Source organism: Choloepus didactylus, chromosome 2, assembly GCF_015220235.1.
Source record: "Choloepus didactylus isolate mChoDid1 chromosome 2, mChoDid1.pri, whole genome shotgun sequence".
In the NCBI taxonomy this organism is placed as follows: Eukaryota; Metazoa; Chordata; class Mammalia; order Pilosa; family Megalonychidae; genus Choloepus; species Choloepus didactylus.
Genome location: NC_051308.1, coordinates 189,583,716 through 189,598,251, shown reverse-complemented (window position 1 = coordinate 189,598,251; position 14,536 = coordinate 189,583,716). Strand labels below are relative to the sequence as shown.

The 14,536-nt window shown below is 39.8% G+C and overlaps 1 protein-coding gene across 3 annotated transcripts in view; it reads right to left on the bottom strand.

Annotated features, from left to right (window-relative positions):
• The window catches only part of DAB1 (DAB adaptor protein 1), a 1,206,834-nt gene that overhangs the window by 113,593 nt on the left and 1,078,705 nt on the right, over nucleotides 1-14,536 (bottom strand). For all 3 annotated transcript variants that reach the window (XM_037827102.1, XM_037827103.1, XM_037827104.1), the window contains one exon: nucleotides 13,405-13,503. In XM_037827102.1, the coding sequence (XP_037683030.1) occupies nucleotides 13,405-13,503 (99 nt within the window). The remainder of the gene's footprint in view (nucleotides 1-13,404; nucleotides 13,504-14,536) is intronic.

Here is a 14,536-nt window from a genome sequence, read left to right as displayed (position 1 = left end):
CAGGAACTTGACTGAAGGAAATAATCACAGATGTGTACAAAGATGTGCCCAAAGATGAAGCCACAAAGATGCAGATACAACCTGCATAGCTAACAATATGGTGTTTATTAAATAAATTGCAGTGCACTTACATGCTAGTATATTGTATAGTGATGGAAAAGGATACTGTAGAAAAATACTTAATAAAAGAAAGTTGTAGATAAGTAAAAGTCTAGGTAGAACAGCAATACACTATAATGCCAAGTATGAAAAAAATATATTCATGTAAAGAAGACTGGTGGTCCATATACTAAATATTGATTGGGTTTATGTCTAGGCAGTGGGGTTTCAGATAATTTGTGTTTTCTTCTATATATTTTCCAAATTTTCTACAATAAATATATGCTTTTATAGCTAGAAAAGGCACTAAACATAAATCTGGATGAGGCTCCATCAATTAAAATTGTGTGACTTTGGGTCAGTAATTAACACCTCCGAGCTCCAGTTTCATCACCAGTAAAACTGCATGTGCAATATGTACCCTGTAAGATTAATGGAAGAGCAGTAGTAAGAAAAGAAGTGAAAGTACTTTGAAAACTACAAAGAGATACTCAAACATACCAGACTCTTTTTATCATTGTATCAGATGAAGAAGTTTTTGTTAAGTGCTAGGGTGGTTGTACCATAGGCTACAGATAAGGGGAAAAAACATAGGCAGTGACTTTGACAGCACCAAAATAAACATGAAAGAGTATGTGCATCTATTCACATGGGTGGATAAATCTTATTGTACTGTCAGAGGCCTGAGATGATGCATGTCCATATCTCAGAATCACAGACGCTCTCATTGGAGCCATTTATATAGAAGATGAAGTATCTTCTCCTCAAAAGTGAGGTTATTCCTGTCTTGAGTTTAGACAATTACCGGTAAAATCTTTATTTTCAAAGTTTTAAATATCGAATTTCAAAATAGTCTGCACATCTCCTAGACACCATGAAAAATTCATACCTCAGTCTCTGCAGGTGCAAACATTTTTCATTTGAATACTGAAGCCATGTTTCCGCGGTAATTTCTTGCAAATTTGAAAAAGCCAGATTTCCTGAATAGTTTCCGAGGTCAAATCCATTCTGGCAGGCAATTCCCAGCACTCTACAACTGAAGCAGTGGGAGGAGGGGGTGGGTGCTGGGGCGATCCCAATAGAAATAGTTGGCTGAAGCCATAGTAGAGGGGCTGCAGAGGGCTAAACTGGCCACACACCTCATCTGGCATCAAGCTTGAATCAGAACTGTGAAGTCACTCACCTTTGTCCTCAGTGCCTAGAGCTTCTCTATTCTCCACTCATTCCCCATGTTCATGGTATCATCCTGTAGGATGAGGTTAATAATACCTACAGTTTACACTGTTATCATAAAATCTAAATGAGTCAATGCACGTAATTCATTCGGCACAGTGCCCACGGCACAGGAGATGTAATAGTCTCAGGGTCATCGTCTCCCCACCTCACCAGCTCTGCTAGGCTCACCTCGCTCTCATCTCTCTGAGCAACACATGCTTGCATGTGCTCCAGAACCCAAGGTGCCCAGGGATCAAAGCTCGGAGGTGCAGTTGCCACAGGTCCCTAAGGGGCCTCCACCTTGTGAGGGTTCCCCTCTCTGGCAAGCACAGAAGGAGGTGCCTATACAGCTGAGACTGGAACCACAAAGAAAATTAGGCAGGGTTTCTATCCTCCAGGAACTTATACTTTAATATTAGTATAGTGCTTGCTGCGTACTAGGTGCTCAATAAAGGTTAGTTCCTTACCAGCCCCTACTTGCCCTTTAATTTGCATAATATGTTATACTTATTTTACAGCAGATTATACTTTATATCTTATACATGGTGAGTATTCAATAACTTCTTTGGCAAAATATATATAGCAATGGAAAAGAAGGTGAATATATCTACATGCATATGAAAGCAGGAGAAAAGAGATGGGGGAAAAGATAAAGGCAACTGATGGATGGGGAGAGACAGAAAGGAAAAAGGGAGAGAACAAGTTACCTCTACACTAGAAGTTCAGATTTAATACATTACATGCAACACTTACTGCATTGTAAACATTCTTCTCTTCCTCTTAAATTAAAAGAAAGCTGTGAAGGAAAGATGTAGTTGGAATAAAGTGGGTTGTATCATTCAAGCCCACCAGAAGAGAGCATGGAGCTGTCATTTTGTCTAAGGGAGATTACAGCTGACAGAGTTTAGATGCCATCTGCAATGGTCAATGGCTTCAGGTGGACACTGCTAGACAGAGAGGTGAATGAGAGGCTGCTTGACTTCTACAAGGAGGAATGCAATGCAACTCTGCAAATATCTACTGCGACTGTACTACATGCCAAGAAGAGGGAGATACAAGAGTTATAGAATCATGGACCCTGCCCTTACGTCTCTAACAGCCTAGCATTTTGTGTATTTCTTTGTTTAAAACTCTCCTGGTCTTTCATATTTGCAAATAACCAGGACATGCAAATGTTTTATCAGTTTAGCACTGTTATTTCTGGAATAGGAATACGGCAGTGAAAGGTTTAAGGAAGAGGTAGTGATTATGAACCTAAGATAATAAAAACATGAGGTCATTAAATTCATCTCATTGTTAATGTTAGAATTTAAAGAAAAAAAAAGTACAGTCAGTAACTATACCACAAAAGAGCAAATGATGACAAAGTAAGCCTGAAAGTAAGAATGAAAATCATTGAAGTGTTTCATTCCAGATAGCATCTATCCATCAGTGAGAGATGCACTTACACACCAGCTTGCTTATTTTAGCTGATTTACTGGAGTAGTATGAAACAATGTGGTGGATAGGACACCCCTTTCCACCTGAGACTTCCTGGCAATTCACTGCCCCTCTCTGAACCTCGGTGTCATCTTCTATTTAAAAGAAAAGAGAGATAACGTCTCTACTCTGCAGGACTGTTATGAGGATCAGTTAGTTAATTACTGCTCTCATGCTCCAGAGGAGAACACTGAGCTGCTAAGAGGTTCCATGATTTATAAAAGCATTAAATGAGATTATGTAAAACCTTATAAAAGCACCTGGCATAACAGTAAGCCCTCAATAACTGGTAGCTATTATCATTATTACTATTGCCCTCACTGTTGTTTTGTTGTTGCCATCATTAAAAGTCAACCTGTACGTTTGTAACTGAGTGAAGATGCTGACTCAGACCTTCTGACAGCAAATCCAGACCTTTTCCCACAACACTGGTCACCCAGCCCCGGACTCTCCCTGCGCATTTCCCCAGACAAAACTCTCTCGACATCTGGAGGCGGATTTCACCAGGCTCTCATCTTTGACCCAGTCTCCTGCCCTCTGTGGCAACACATTCCTTTTCTGTAAACCACGGTCATTAAGGCCGCTTCTCCTCAGGCAGCCACTGCAAAGCACTTGAGAGAAGCACAAAGAATCATCATACCAGCACTGTGCCTAATTACTGTATCACCATTTCCATGCACACAGCTCCTGCGAGGAGCGTCTCTGCAAGAACAGAAGCGCCTATTCAATAACCCAGGCACAGCCACTGGAAATGAGCTTTAAATGAAAATTTAGAATAAATGGGTGAGAGAGAAAAATAATAAACAGTTGACCCCATATAAAGCAATCAGCCATCTAAATAAAAGCAGAGACACCCAAAAGGACAGCTTTGATTTATCAAGTGTAACAGCCTCTGGAATTTGGATGAGAATTTTCAGAAGTGTCTTTCTCCATTATGTAGTAGATCCTCAAAGTTATAGGAAGCTCCCAGAGCACGTTAATATTTGTGATTTACAATACACTCATGTCAGAGGCTCTTTTGCAAGGACAAAATGTACAGGGGAGGAAATGCCCTGACTTGGCTTTATTTTTTCTTTTCCCATAATATTTATTATTTTTCTGAGTGTAATATTTATTTATATTTATTGCTTTTTTTTCATCTCCCAACAGTAAAATGCAAACATCACAAGGATATGAATATATATATCCCTTTGTTTTGTTGAAGAATATATCTTAATCTCTGAGAACACTCCCTGGCACATAGTAGGTACACAGTAAATGTTTGTTGAATGAATAAATGAATAAAAAGTTAAGAGTAGCCCTGGTCAGGGGCCTTAACTTCCCTGAGTCTCAGTCACCTTATCTGTAAAATAGGGATAATAATATTCACCTGTGGGAGGTTGAATTACATACCCCAGGAAAAACACATGCTCTCAATCTTAATCCATTCAAGTGGGTGTGAACCGATGGCAAATAGGACCTTTTGAAGATTTTATTTTTAAATTAAGGTGTGGCCCACACACATGAGGCTGGGCCTTAATCCTATTACTGGAGGATTTACTAAGAGAAAGTCACGTGAAGGAGAAGCAGCTTGAAGTCAACGGGGCCCAGAAGAAAAAGGAGAGGACATCACCACATGACAGAAAAGCCAAGGATCAAGGATCTGTGGCGGCCAGTCCCAGAACACGTCAGTCTTCGAGGAGAAAGCATTACCCTTGCTAATGCCTCGATTCTAGCCTCAAAACCGTGAGCCAATAAATTCCCACTGTTTAAACCAACCCACTGTATGATATTTGTTTTAACAGCTGGGAAATGGAGACATTACCTAAGAGGATTATTGATAGAATTCAGTAAGAAAAAGTGTATGTCAGGCACTTAGCAGTGTGGGACAACTGGTGCTCAGCAAATGACAGTAATAAATAGTATATATCCTCAGAGATGAATATTTATCTTTAAAGGTTATAAAAAGCACTATTATACCCATCCAAAAATCAGTACCCAGGAGCAAGGAACAAAGGGCATAGAAATAAAGAATCTGAGATCTTCACCTGGTGCTCATCCTGCAATCCCATATAAGGCTGGTTGGCATATCATAGAAAAAATTACAAGAAACCTTAATAATCATCCAGAATAGGGATTAGCAAATGATGGCCTGTGAGCTAGACATTTGTTTTTATAAATAAAGTTGTACTGGAACACTGCCACATTCATTTACTTGCACATTGTCCGTTCTAGATTGCTAATGCTGCCAGAATGCAAAACACCAGAAATGGATTGGCTTTTATAAAAGGGGGTTTATTTGGTTACACAGTTACAGTCTTAAGGCCATAAAGTGTCCAAGGCAACACATCAACAATCAGGTACCTTCACTGGAGGATGGCCAATGGTGTCCAGAAAACCTCTGTTAGCTGGGAAGGCATGTGGCTGGCATCTGCTCCAAACTTATTGGTTCAAAATGGCTTTCTCCCAGGACATTCCTCTGTAGGCTGCAGTTCCTCAAAAATGTCACTCTCAGTTGCCCTTGTGGCGTTTGTCCTCTCTTAGCTTCTTCGGAGCAAAAGTCTGCTTTCAACAGCCATCTTCAAACTGTCTCATCTGCAGCTACTCTCACAGCTTCTGTGCATTCTTCAAAGTGTCCCTCTTGGCTGTAGCAAGCTTGCTCCTTCTGTCTGCGCTTATACAGTGTTCCAGTAATTTAATTCAGACCCACCCTGAATGGGCGGGCCAACACCTCCATGGAAATTATCCAATCTAAGTCATCACCCACAGTTGGGTGGGGCACTTCTCCACGGAAACACTCAGAGAATTACAATCTAATTAACACTGATAGGTCTGCCCACACAAGATTACATCAAAGATAATGGTGTTTGGGTGGACATAATACATTCAAACTGGCCGCTTTCACACTACAGGGGCAAAATTCAGTAGTTGCATTGCAACAAAGACCACATGGTCTGCAAAGCCTAAAATATTTAATATCTGGCCCTTCAAGAAATTGTTTGCTAACCCCTGATCTAGAACAACCCTCACTCTCTTACTTTTCAGAGGAAGCAGAGGCCCAGAGAGCAAGTAGATAATCCACACCCAAAGTCACACAGCATTTTTAGAAATATTGGGGCTATCACAAAATCACAGTATCTTCATCTTTGAGACTAGTGGCTAACAGAACCCCCTCAGAGGCCCAAAAGCTCGTGATAACCCTCAGTCATAAGGTCTCTCTATTGGAATCAGACTATGATTTGGAATCAGACTATACCGGAGTCAATTCCCAGCTGTCTGGCCTTATGCAAGTCCCTTCACCTCACCAAGTCTCAGATTCCTCACCTGTATTATAAGAATAATAATACCTGCTTAGCTGAGTTCTTAGGGGATCAAATTAAATGAGACCAAGCATGCAAAAGCAGTTAGTACAGAAAATATTATCTCCTTTCCTTCTTAAAGACCAAGATTGATAAGATGATCCATTAAGAGAAAGATATTACTTTGCTAAGTTTACCAAATCTGCCCCAAAACACTGATGGTCTCAATATCCAGGGAGATATGAATATACTTTTTCCCTTGTCATGAATTACAAACATGTGGCTCGCTAATCATCTTAAAAGGCAGCTTCCTGACAGTGCCAATTTCTAAATTTATGTTGGTTTTGAGATATAAATTGATTTTTACTGTGATAAATTAAAATCCAATCTATCCAACAAGACATTAAACATACGGAAGCCCAATTATTCTCCCTAAGTGTTTGGTCTTTTTGATATTAAAGAAGATCTGAGCCACTGTGGGGTATGTGGGAGCCCTGAACAGTGAAGGGAACAAGCAAAGACCATGAGGCTGGTATAGAGAGAAAATACCATAGAGGGTAAAGAAAGGCAAGGTAAAGAAATGGAGGGAAGGAAGAGGACATTTTCTACTTCCTGCTCTGTGGGCACCACACAGTAACTCAGATCTGTCCAGAGCAATGTTCAAGTCTACGCTTCTGCAAACAATCGGTTGGAAGGTCTCAGGTGTCACCTTCTCTTTTAGTTTTAGGTCTCCTCATTTGTAAATGAGGGGGGTAGTTGATGCCTAAGGGACCTTCCATCTCTGACATCCAATGGCTGGGTAACCGTGAATCAAGTAAATTCTTTCTGCACTCACTGCCTAGATGGAAAAATCAACAACTTTTGTTTGTAGCATCTTGGTCTTTAATATCTGGCCCAGATAATTAGCATTTCATTACAAGTTGCCTTATTCATAATTTCCTGGCTCCCTCCTTCCCTCTGTCATTCGTTCCATTCCTCCCTGACTGCCTTCTCCCCTTCCTTTAATGTTCAATGAAAAGAGCATCTCTGTCACACGCCAGGCTCTATATGAGACCCTGTCAATACAGCAATGGATGAGACAAGATACCTCAAAGAGCTTGTAGTCTGATTGGGGCCTTAGTAACCTCAAAATGATGCAGAAGATCATGTGCTAGGATAAAGGTGAGCAGAGGATGCTGTAGGAGCATTACAGACAGATTTCTTAATTCTGTTTACGGGACATTAAAAAGACTCACAGGAGAGGTGACAACATAATTCATATAATAAAAAACCGATAAAGAGGGCTTATTATTGTGCTGTGCACTATTCTAAGTCTTAGGGGATTAAATCATGTCCTCATTTAGTCCAACACCAACCCTAAGACATAGATACTTTTATTATTCCCATCTTACAGATGAGAAAACAGAGACACACAATCATTAAGAAAATTGCTTAATATCCACATGGTTGGCCAGGGGCAGAGCCATGGCTCCTGGATCTCGAGTCCATGCTCCTTCCACTATGCCATTTGGCCTCTTTCATGCCAGTACTATACTGGGCTGTGGATTCAGACCTGATTTGAATCCTACTGTGAGGATGAAATGCCTCAAGCACTTTGTTTCAGTAAAGCAAGTAACCTGCAGGAAGGACTTGATAAATGGTAACTATGTTATGTTACTGTTGTTACCTTTGTTAATATTTCTGGGCCCTGAAAGATGAGATGTTCACTAGGTGAAGGACAAAGGACATCCAAGGGTCATCTAGAACAAATAACGAATGTGGATGGTACACAGAGTGTGTAGGAAATGGCAAGACTGCCCCTGCCTGGCATTCTGCTCATCCAGTTGAGACAACACCACGTTCTGTTGCAGACAGGTGGGCAGGTTGTACACTGCATAATTCTGAGGAAACTAGTCAGAGTACAATCATCAAAAACGTGTATTCTTATTGCAACAGTGGCAACAGGCAAGGAGTCTTAAAGAAAGGGAACTTTCCCAAATTTGCATACAGGTGCCTCTGGGCTAAGGGTGGCCCTGTAGTCACTATACTTACCTGTTTGTATGTCTAAAATAGCTTCAGGGTCAGAGAGTACATTGAATAACAACTGAGGCTATAATGGACACGAGTCAATCAAAACTCTTTGGTCTGCATTCTGGGTCTTCCAGAATCTGACCCCTGCCTACCTTCTTTGGTTTTATTACCTCCTACTCTAACAATCACACACTTTCCTATTCAGACCAACCAAGCATCTCACTCACCCATGGCTTTCCCACTTCGGGGCCTTCACAGATATTCTTCATTATTCTTTCTACCTGCACATTAGTCCTCTTATTTCCCCAACTTCAAACCCTGTCTATCCTTCAAAGTTCAACCCCTTCTTACTAAATCATTCCGTATTATTTTTCAGATGGAAGTAATAATTCCTTCCTCTGAACCCTCATGATAATTTTATATCTTTCTCTTATATCCATTATTCTTGCTTTGAGTTGTTAGTTATTTATACAGCTGTCTTATCTTACCTCCTAGACTGTACGTTCCTTGAAGGAAAGGTTTCAGGCTGGCTCATTGCTATCCATCAAGTAGAATGTCCCATGTATTACTGGTCTTTGAATCCCCAGAAAACAGAGCAGTGCATGGCACAGAAAAAGAATCTGCTACATTATTGCCAAACCAGGGTACATCAACATCTTATCTACACAAGACAAACTGTGGATGAAGTTCATAGGTATAACATACCACCCCATGGCTAGTCCCTGTTGTAACTCTACTCCTTTTATCTTCATTCAGGAAAGTACATCAGAATAAAAATAAATGATGGAAACAATAAGAAACATATAATATTGAACCTGCTGTAATGTGTATATATATATAGAACTCATAAAATGTGTTTTGTTTTCAACACATTACTAACTTCAAAGATTCTGGATCAGACTACCTGTGTTTGAATCCCAGCTTTGCTGCTTATTAGCTGTTAACTGAAAAATTATTTGGACCTCAGTTTTCTCATATGTAAAATGGGGATAATAAAAATATCTACTTTACATAATTGTGGTGATGCGCTTAGAAGGGTGCACATAGCAGAGCTAAATAAATGTTGGCTAAATCAAATAGGCAGGCAAAATTCATGCATGATTGTGACTCCGAGTATGTTACATAATCTGGAAAAGTCGAAGACCACTGCCCCACATAATAAGAAATGGACTTATCTTTTGGGTTCTGCAATTTTATGACCTTTACAGCATACAACTGAAATAAAAGTATGGAATAAAATTGTAAATGGAGACAAAAGAGAGTGATCGAGGTTCACTGGAAAGACATAGGATTGGGAGTTGGATGGTGTGTTCTGAGTCCATAGTCAAGTTAAGGACACTCACAGAACCTGAGTTCAGTTTCTCCATCTTCACAGTGAAGATGATGTCACTTCTGCCTTGGTGTCAACTTGGTCTGACAGGAGGATTTAATAATGTATTGATGTGGAAACCATTTCTACTCCTCATTTGCTACATGGAAACTGCTACTGCTCCTATGACTACTAATAACGATATGGTTATAAATGATATTTTCTGCTTCCCTCTGATCCTTTGGCTATATTAGCAATATCCATATATCTGAAAATATGAATAGCTTTCAACATTTATTTATTCCCTGCAACATGCTAGTATATAAAACAAAATTTACTCATATAAGGATTGGGATCAAGAGCCCTTTGAAATTCAAGACAGGGTGTAAATTGCTGCAAAGGGTCTCTTTAATTGGTATCAAACTATTTTTGACAGCTTTTGGATTTTAAAATTCTAGCTATTGTCACATTCTGCTAATGTTTCTTTTCTTGGATTGAAAAAAAAGTGCAGTCAAGCTTGAGCAGAAATATCTCAGAGAAGATAAACAACTAAAATTTGTCATTCCAAATGACAAAGACCCAGTTTTCCGTTCCTTTGATATATAGGGCAAAACACTTCACTTAGACCTCCATCCTGCACAATTCAGTTGGTCTCCTGCTGGGCAACGACAAAGCTTTAGTAAACTGCTCCTGCTCATAATCTCCAATGCAGGTTTTTCAGATAAAGTACATCAACAGGCTTACATTAGGGAGAAACAGACTCAAAACTTGAGCCTCAGAAATCAACATGGAAGACTTCATTTAATACCTCATCCCCTAATTGAATCCCTTCAACAATATCCCTGCCATATAGTTGTTGCTTGAATACTCCGAGGGATGGTGAACCCACTCACACAGAAGGTCCATCTAACTGTCGAACAGGTTTTGACTCATAGTAAAATTCGTCTTACTCATTTCCTAAAACTGCCTCCTTGAGACGTTGATTGCCTGGTTCTGGTTCCATCAGAACAAGTCAGTTCTGTCTTCTCTTAGACAACACTTTGGAGATGTGAAGACTACTAAAGGGGTGGGGTGGGGTGCCCTGTCCCTTACTATCTCTACTTCAACCTTCAATATGTTCAAGACTTTCAACCATTTTCCCCGGGACTTGTGTTGAGGCATATAAACAAGCAAAGCCGCAGAAGCTGATGCTATGAGGCCTAATGCTAATCAAGCAGAACTGAAGTGGACAAAGCCACACAGAACACATTTAAGTCTGCCACCCTCCTGATTCTCCACCAGCGATCTGACATATTCCCACAAAGCCAAATGGCTTTGGGCTGAAATAATGATTTTGTAGTTGTTCTCTTTCGTGTCTGGCTAAAGACTCGAAGATAGCTCTACAAGGTTTGATGGTATCTTTCTTTGGGGCCAGGTTAGCCACCTGTAACCAAGGACTTAGATTAAGGTAAAGAATGTAAACCACCTGTCCTCATTAGTTAAAATGGAGGTGATTAGGAATTTAATTATCTGGGCACAGCCTGTTGGATGGTGGGGTACACGGTAGAAGAGCAAAGCCTAAAACATGGATCCTGGCCGGATAAAGCTTCTGGTACTCTGCCTCCCCAGTCACAGTGGTCATGCTGGTTGTCATGGTTGTTATGGTGAAGAGCAGGAGTGTACTGGGAAGAGACTAAAGATGATACCATAATAATGAGGCTTATAATATCATTATGAATATACCTCTCAGATTTAGGCTTAATCCACTTTACTCGACTCTCGCAAAGGATGCTAGAGGATCAATACTATCTTCCAAGTTTCCACAAGCTAAGAGCATCTCTGCCTCCTGTGTTGCTCATGTCTCCTTGTCAATAGGTCTTGGCTCAGCATAGCTTGTCTCCCTGCAACTGCCCTGGTCAGGATATGCTTTGATTTGCTCATGTCCTCCTTAAAATGGGGGATTCAAAACTGAGCACAGGTCTCCAAGCTACTGTCTGCCTAGCTTTGAGAAAGTCACTGTGCTGGTTTGAATGTATTATGTCCCCCAGAAAAAGACAAATTCTTTGATGCAATCTTGTGGGGCAGACATATTAGTGGGGATTAAGTTGGAACATCTGGATTAGGTTGTTTGCATGGAAATGTGCCCCACCCAACTGTAGGTGATAACTCTGATGAGATAATTTCCATGGAGGCATGGCCCCACCCATTAAGGGTGGGCCTTGATCAGTGGAGCCACACAAACGAGCTGACAAACAGAAGGAACTCAGTGAGCTGTGAGTGACATTTTGAAGAGGAGCTACAGCCAAGAGGGATACTTTGAAGAAAGCACAGGAGCTGCAGATGAGAGATGGTTTGAAGACAGCCGTTGAAAGCCGACTCTTGCTCCCGAGAAGCTAAGAGAGGACAAATACCCCAAGTGCAACTAAGAGTGATGTTTTTGAGGAATTGCTGCCTAGAGGAACATCCTGGCAGAAAGCCATTTTGAAACCAGAACCTTGGAGCAGACACCAGCCATGTGCCTTCCCAGCTAACAGAGGTTTTCCGGACACCATTGGCCATCCTCCAGTGAAGGTACCCGATTGCTGATGTGTTACCTTGGATACTTTATGGCCTTAAGACTGTAACTGTGTAACCAAATAAACTCCCTTTTATAAAAGTCAATCCATTTCTGGTGTTTTGCATTCCGGCAGCATTAGCAAACTAGAACAGTCACTTATCTTGAATTATAATAGGCATCATAGTTAAGTGAAAGGACTCATGAGACAGACCTCCTGGTTTCTAATCCTGTCTCTGCCACCACTTGCTTTCAGCGAGTTACATAACTTTTCTGTCTTCAGCATCTTCAACTGCAAAATGGGTATAATAATACTGTCTACCTCTTACAGTTGCTTTGAGGTTTAAATGAGTTGGAACTTACATAAAGGGCCTGCAACAATGTCTAGCACTTAATATGTACTTGATGAAGTCACGCTTATTATTTATCCCACAGGACTATTCCAAGGATGAAATGGAATAATATTTGTACAGTAATGAAAATGCACCTAGCATATATTTATAGAGAAAGTACTCAATAAATGGAAGTTATTATTACTAGTTATTTAGGGGTAATTTTTGTATACCTTTTTTTTTCTTCAAGAAAACTCATCTTTACTTTTAAGATATCATGCTACTATCCTTCTGGTAGCTAGTCAGAACAGATGGGAGAAAATAATGCAAAATGACCAAGGTTAAGTAATTTGGTAGGTTGACTGTTGCAAAAAGTGCTCGATAAATTATCTTTGTGAAGTTCAAAGGAAGTGATATATGTGACATTTTATGAACTGTAAATCAGTGAATGAATGAAAGGAAAACATGTCCTTTTGACTCTTGCTCTCTTGGCAAAATGGATCATAGAGTTTTTTCCTGTTTTTCCCGTACTGTCAATGAGAAGGACCGGCAATGTCAGGCGAGCTCTGGGGATGAACCTGGGAGTTAATTGCTGCTATGAAGTTGATGAAAAACAAACCACTGCTTTGCTGGGTTCAACAAACATATCAGCCCTTACATTTCCTGGTCATGCAATGATAGATTTTTTTTCTTTTTAAGATTGAGAACTCTATTTATTCTTTTTGATTACAGCAATTGCAAGGTGCTACAGGTTAAACTCAAAGAGAGTCTGGATGCTTTGACTGAGTCAAAAGACCTACATATGTCTCCCTCCAGGATGCATGTCATTAAGTTGCCATCACACAAAGAAATTTAACTTAAACTGTCACATTACTCACAGCTCTTCAAAGCTCATCAATATCCCATTAGATTACCAGGACTGTGTGACACTTTTATCACGATTACACCATAAGAAACATGGTGCAGGAACACTGTTGGCCAGATCAGGAAAGAGACTCCCTTTGATGGACGATCACAGTTGATCAAGTTTGGCAGTTGCTTTATGTGTTTTTATGCTTGTTTGATATTCCTGCCCAGAGAGTAGAGACTTTTGAGGGCACATGGGTCAATGGATTCAATTTCATAACACCATGTGATTCTTTTACTTACCCCTGTCTTCTCATCAAAGATTTTGATTCCTCCAAAGGAGATGGTTAAAAAGATTTTCTGTTTGTGTTCTCCTTTGGAACGAGCGCCAGCAACAACACCCTGTGGAAAGGAAGGACATGGTTTTTACTTCAGTGTTTTCATTTGAAAATTCCCTCTGGTCCCAAAGGCATGTCAGATACCATCAACTGAAGCTACCAATCATGGGTACTCCGTTACCTTCGTTCCGTCCTCATTTCTCTACACAATTGCTCACATCTTTTGGATGCTTTAGGATAATACTTGTCCTATTTCTTCTAACATTGTATAAATAGAAATATGAACATTCATTTATTCATTCGACTAACCTATTGAATGCCTATTTCTGACTCAGCCTTGGGGATCCCAAGATGAACACAATATGGTTCTTATATTAATATTTTCACTGAATTTTGTATTGGATATAGTTTTCATCTTTTAAATAAAGTGAGTTACTATATATATATATATATATATATATATATTCCTAAAGTGATTCTACTTTTATACTTCTGGAAATAGTTTTCATATGAATCAGTTTTAGAGGTTGGAAGGAAAATTAAAGACAATTAAAACTACTGCTAGACCGTATGTCTTAATTATGCTTGGAAAAATATGATCACGGTTTTATGCCTGTGGTTTACAAGTTTTACCCAAAGACATTTGCTTTTCCACTACCCTTTTCCTTATCATTCCTGTGCTTTCAAATAAAGTAGCTACCAAATTCATTCTGTTTATTAAGATATATGTTTCCCTACTTTTCCAAACTATTTATAAATTAAAGTATGTATATTTGTCAATCAGAATGTAAACTTCAGAAAAGATTAGGATGTCATGCTCACTGCTGTATCTCTAGAGCCTAGAACATTTCTTGGAGGGCAGGAGTTGCTTAGTCAATAATTATTAAATGAATGTGTTACCCAGAGTTCTCCACCTCCCAAAAAGTTGATATGATAAGTTAAGAGTAAAGGCATTTGCTTTTTAAATTAGCCTCTGTGGTGCCCACTTACAGAAAATCTTGGGCTTACTTGGCAAGCAACATCCAGAGGGAAATGATATTTCAAGGGGTTTACACTCAAGGGCTGTCGATGTCTCTGCATTAGCCGTTTTGAGGCTT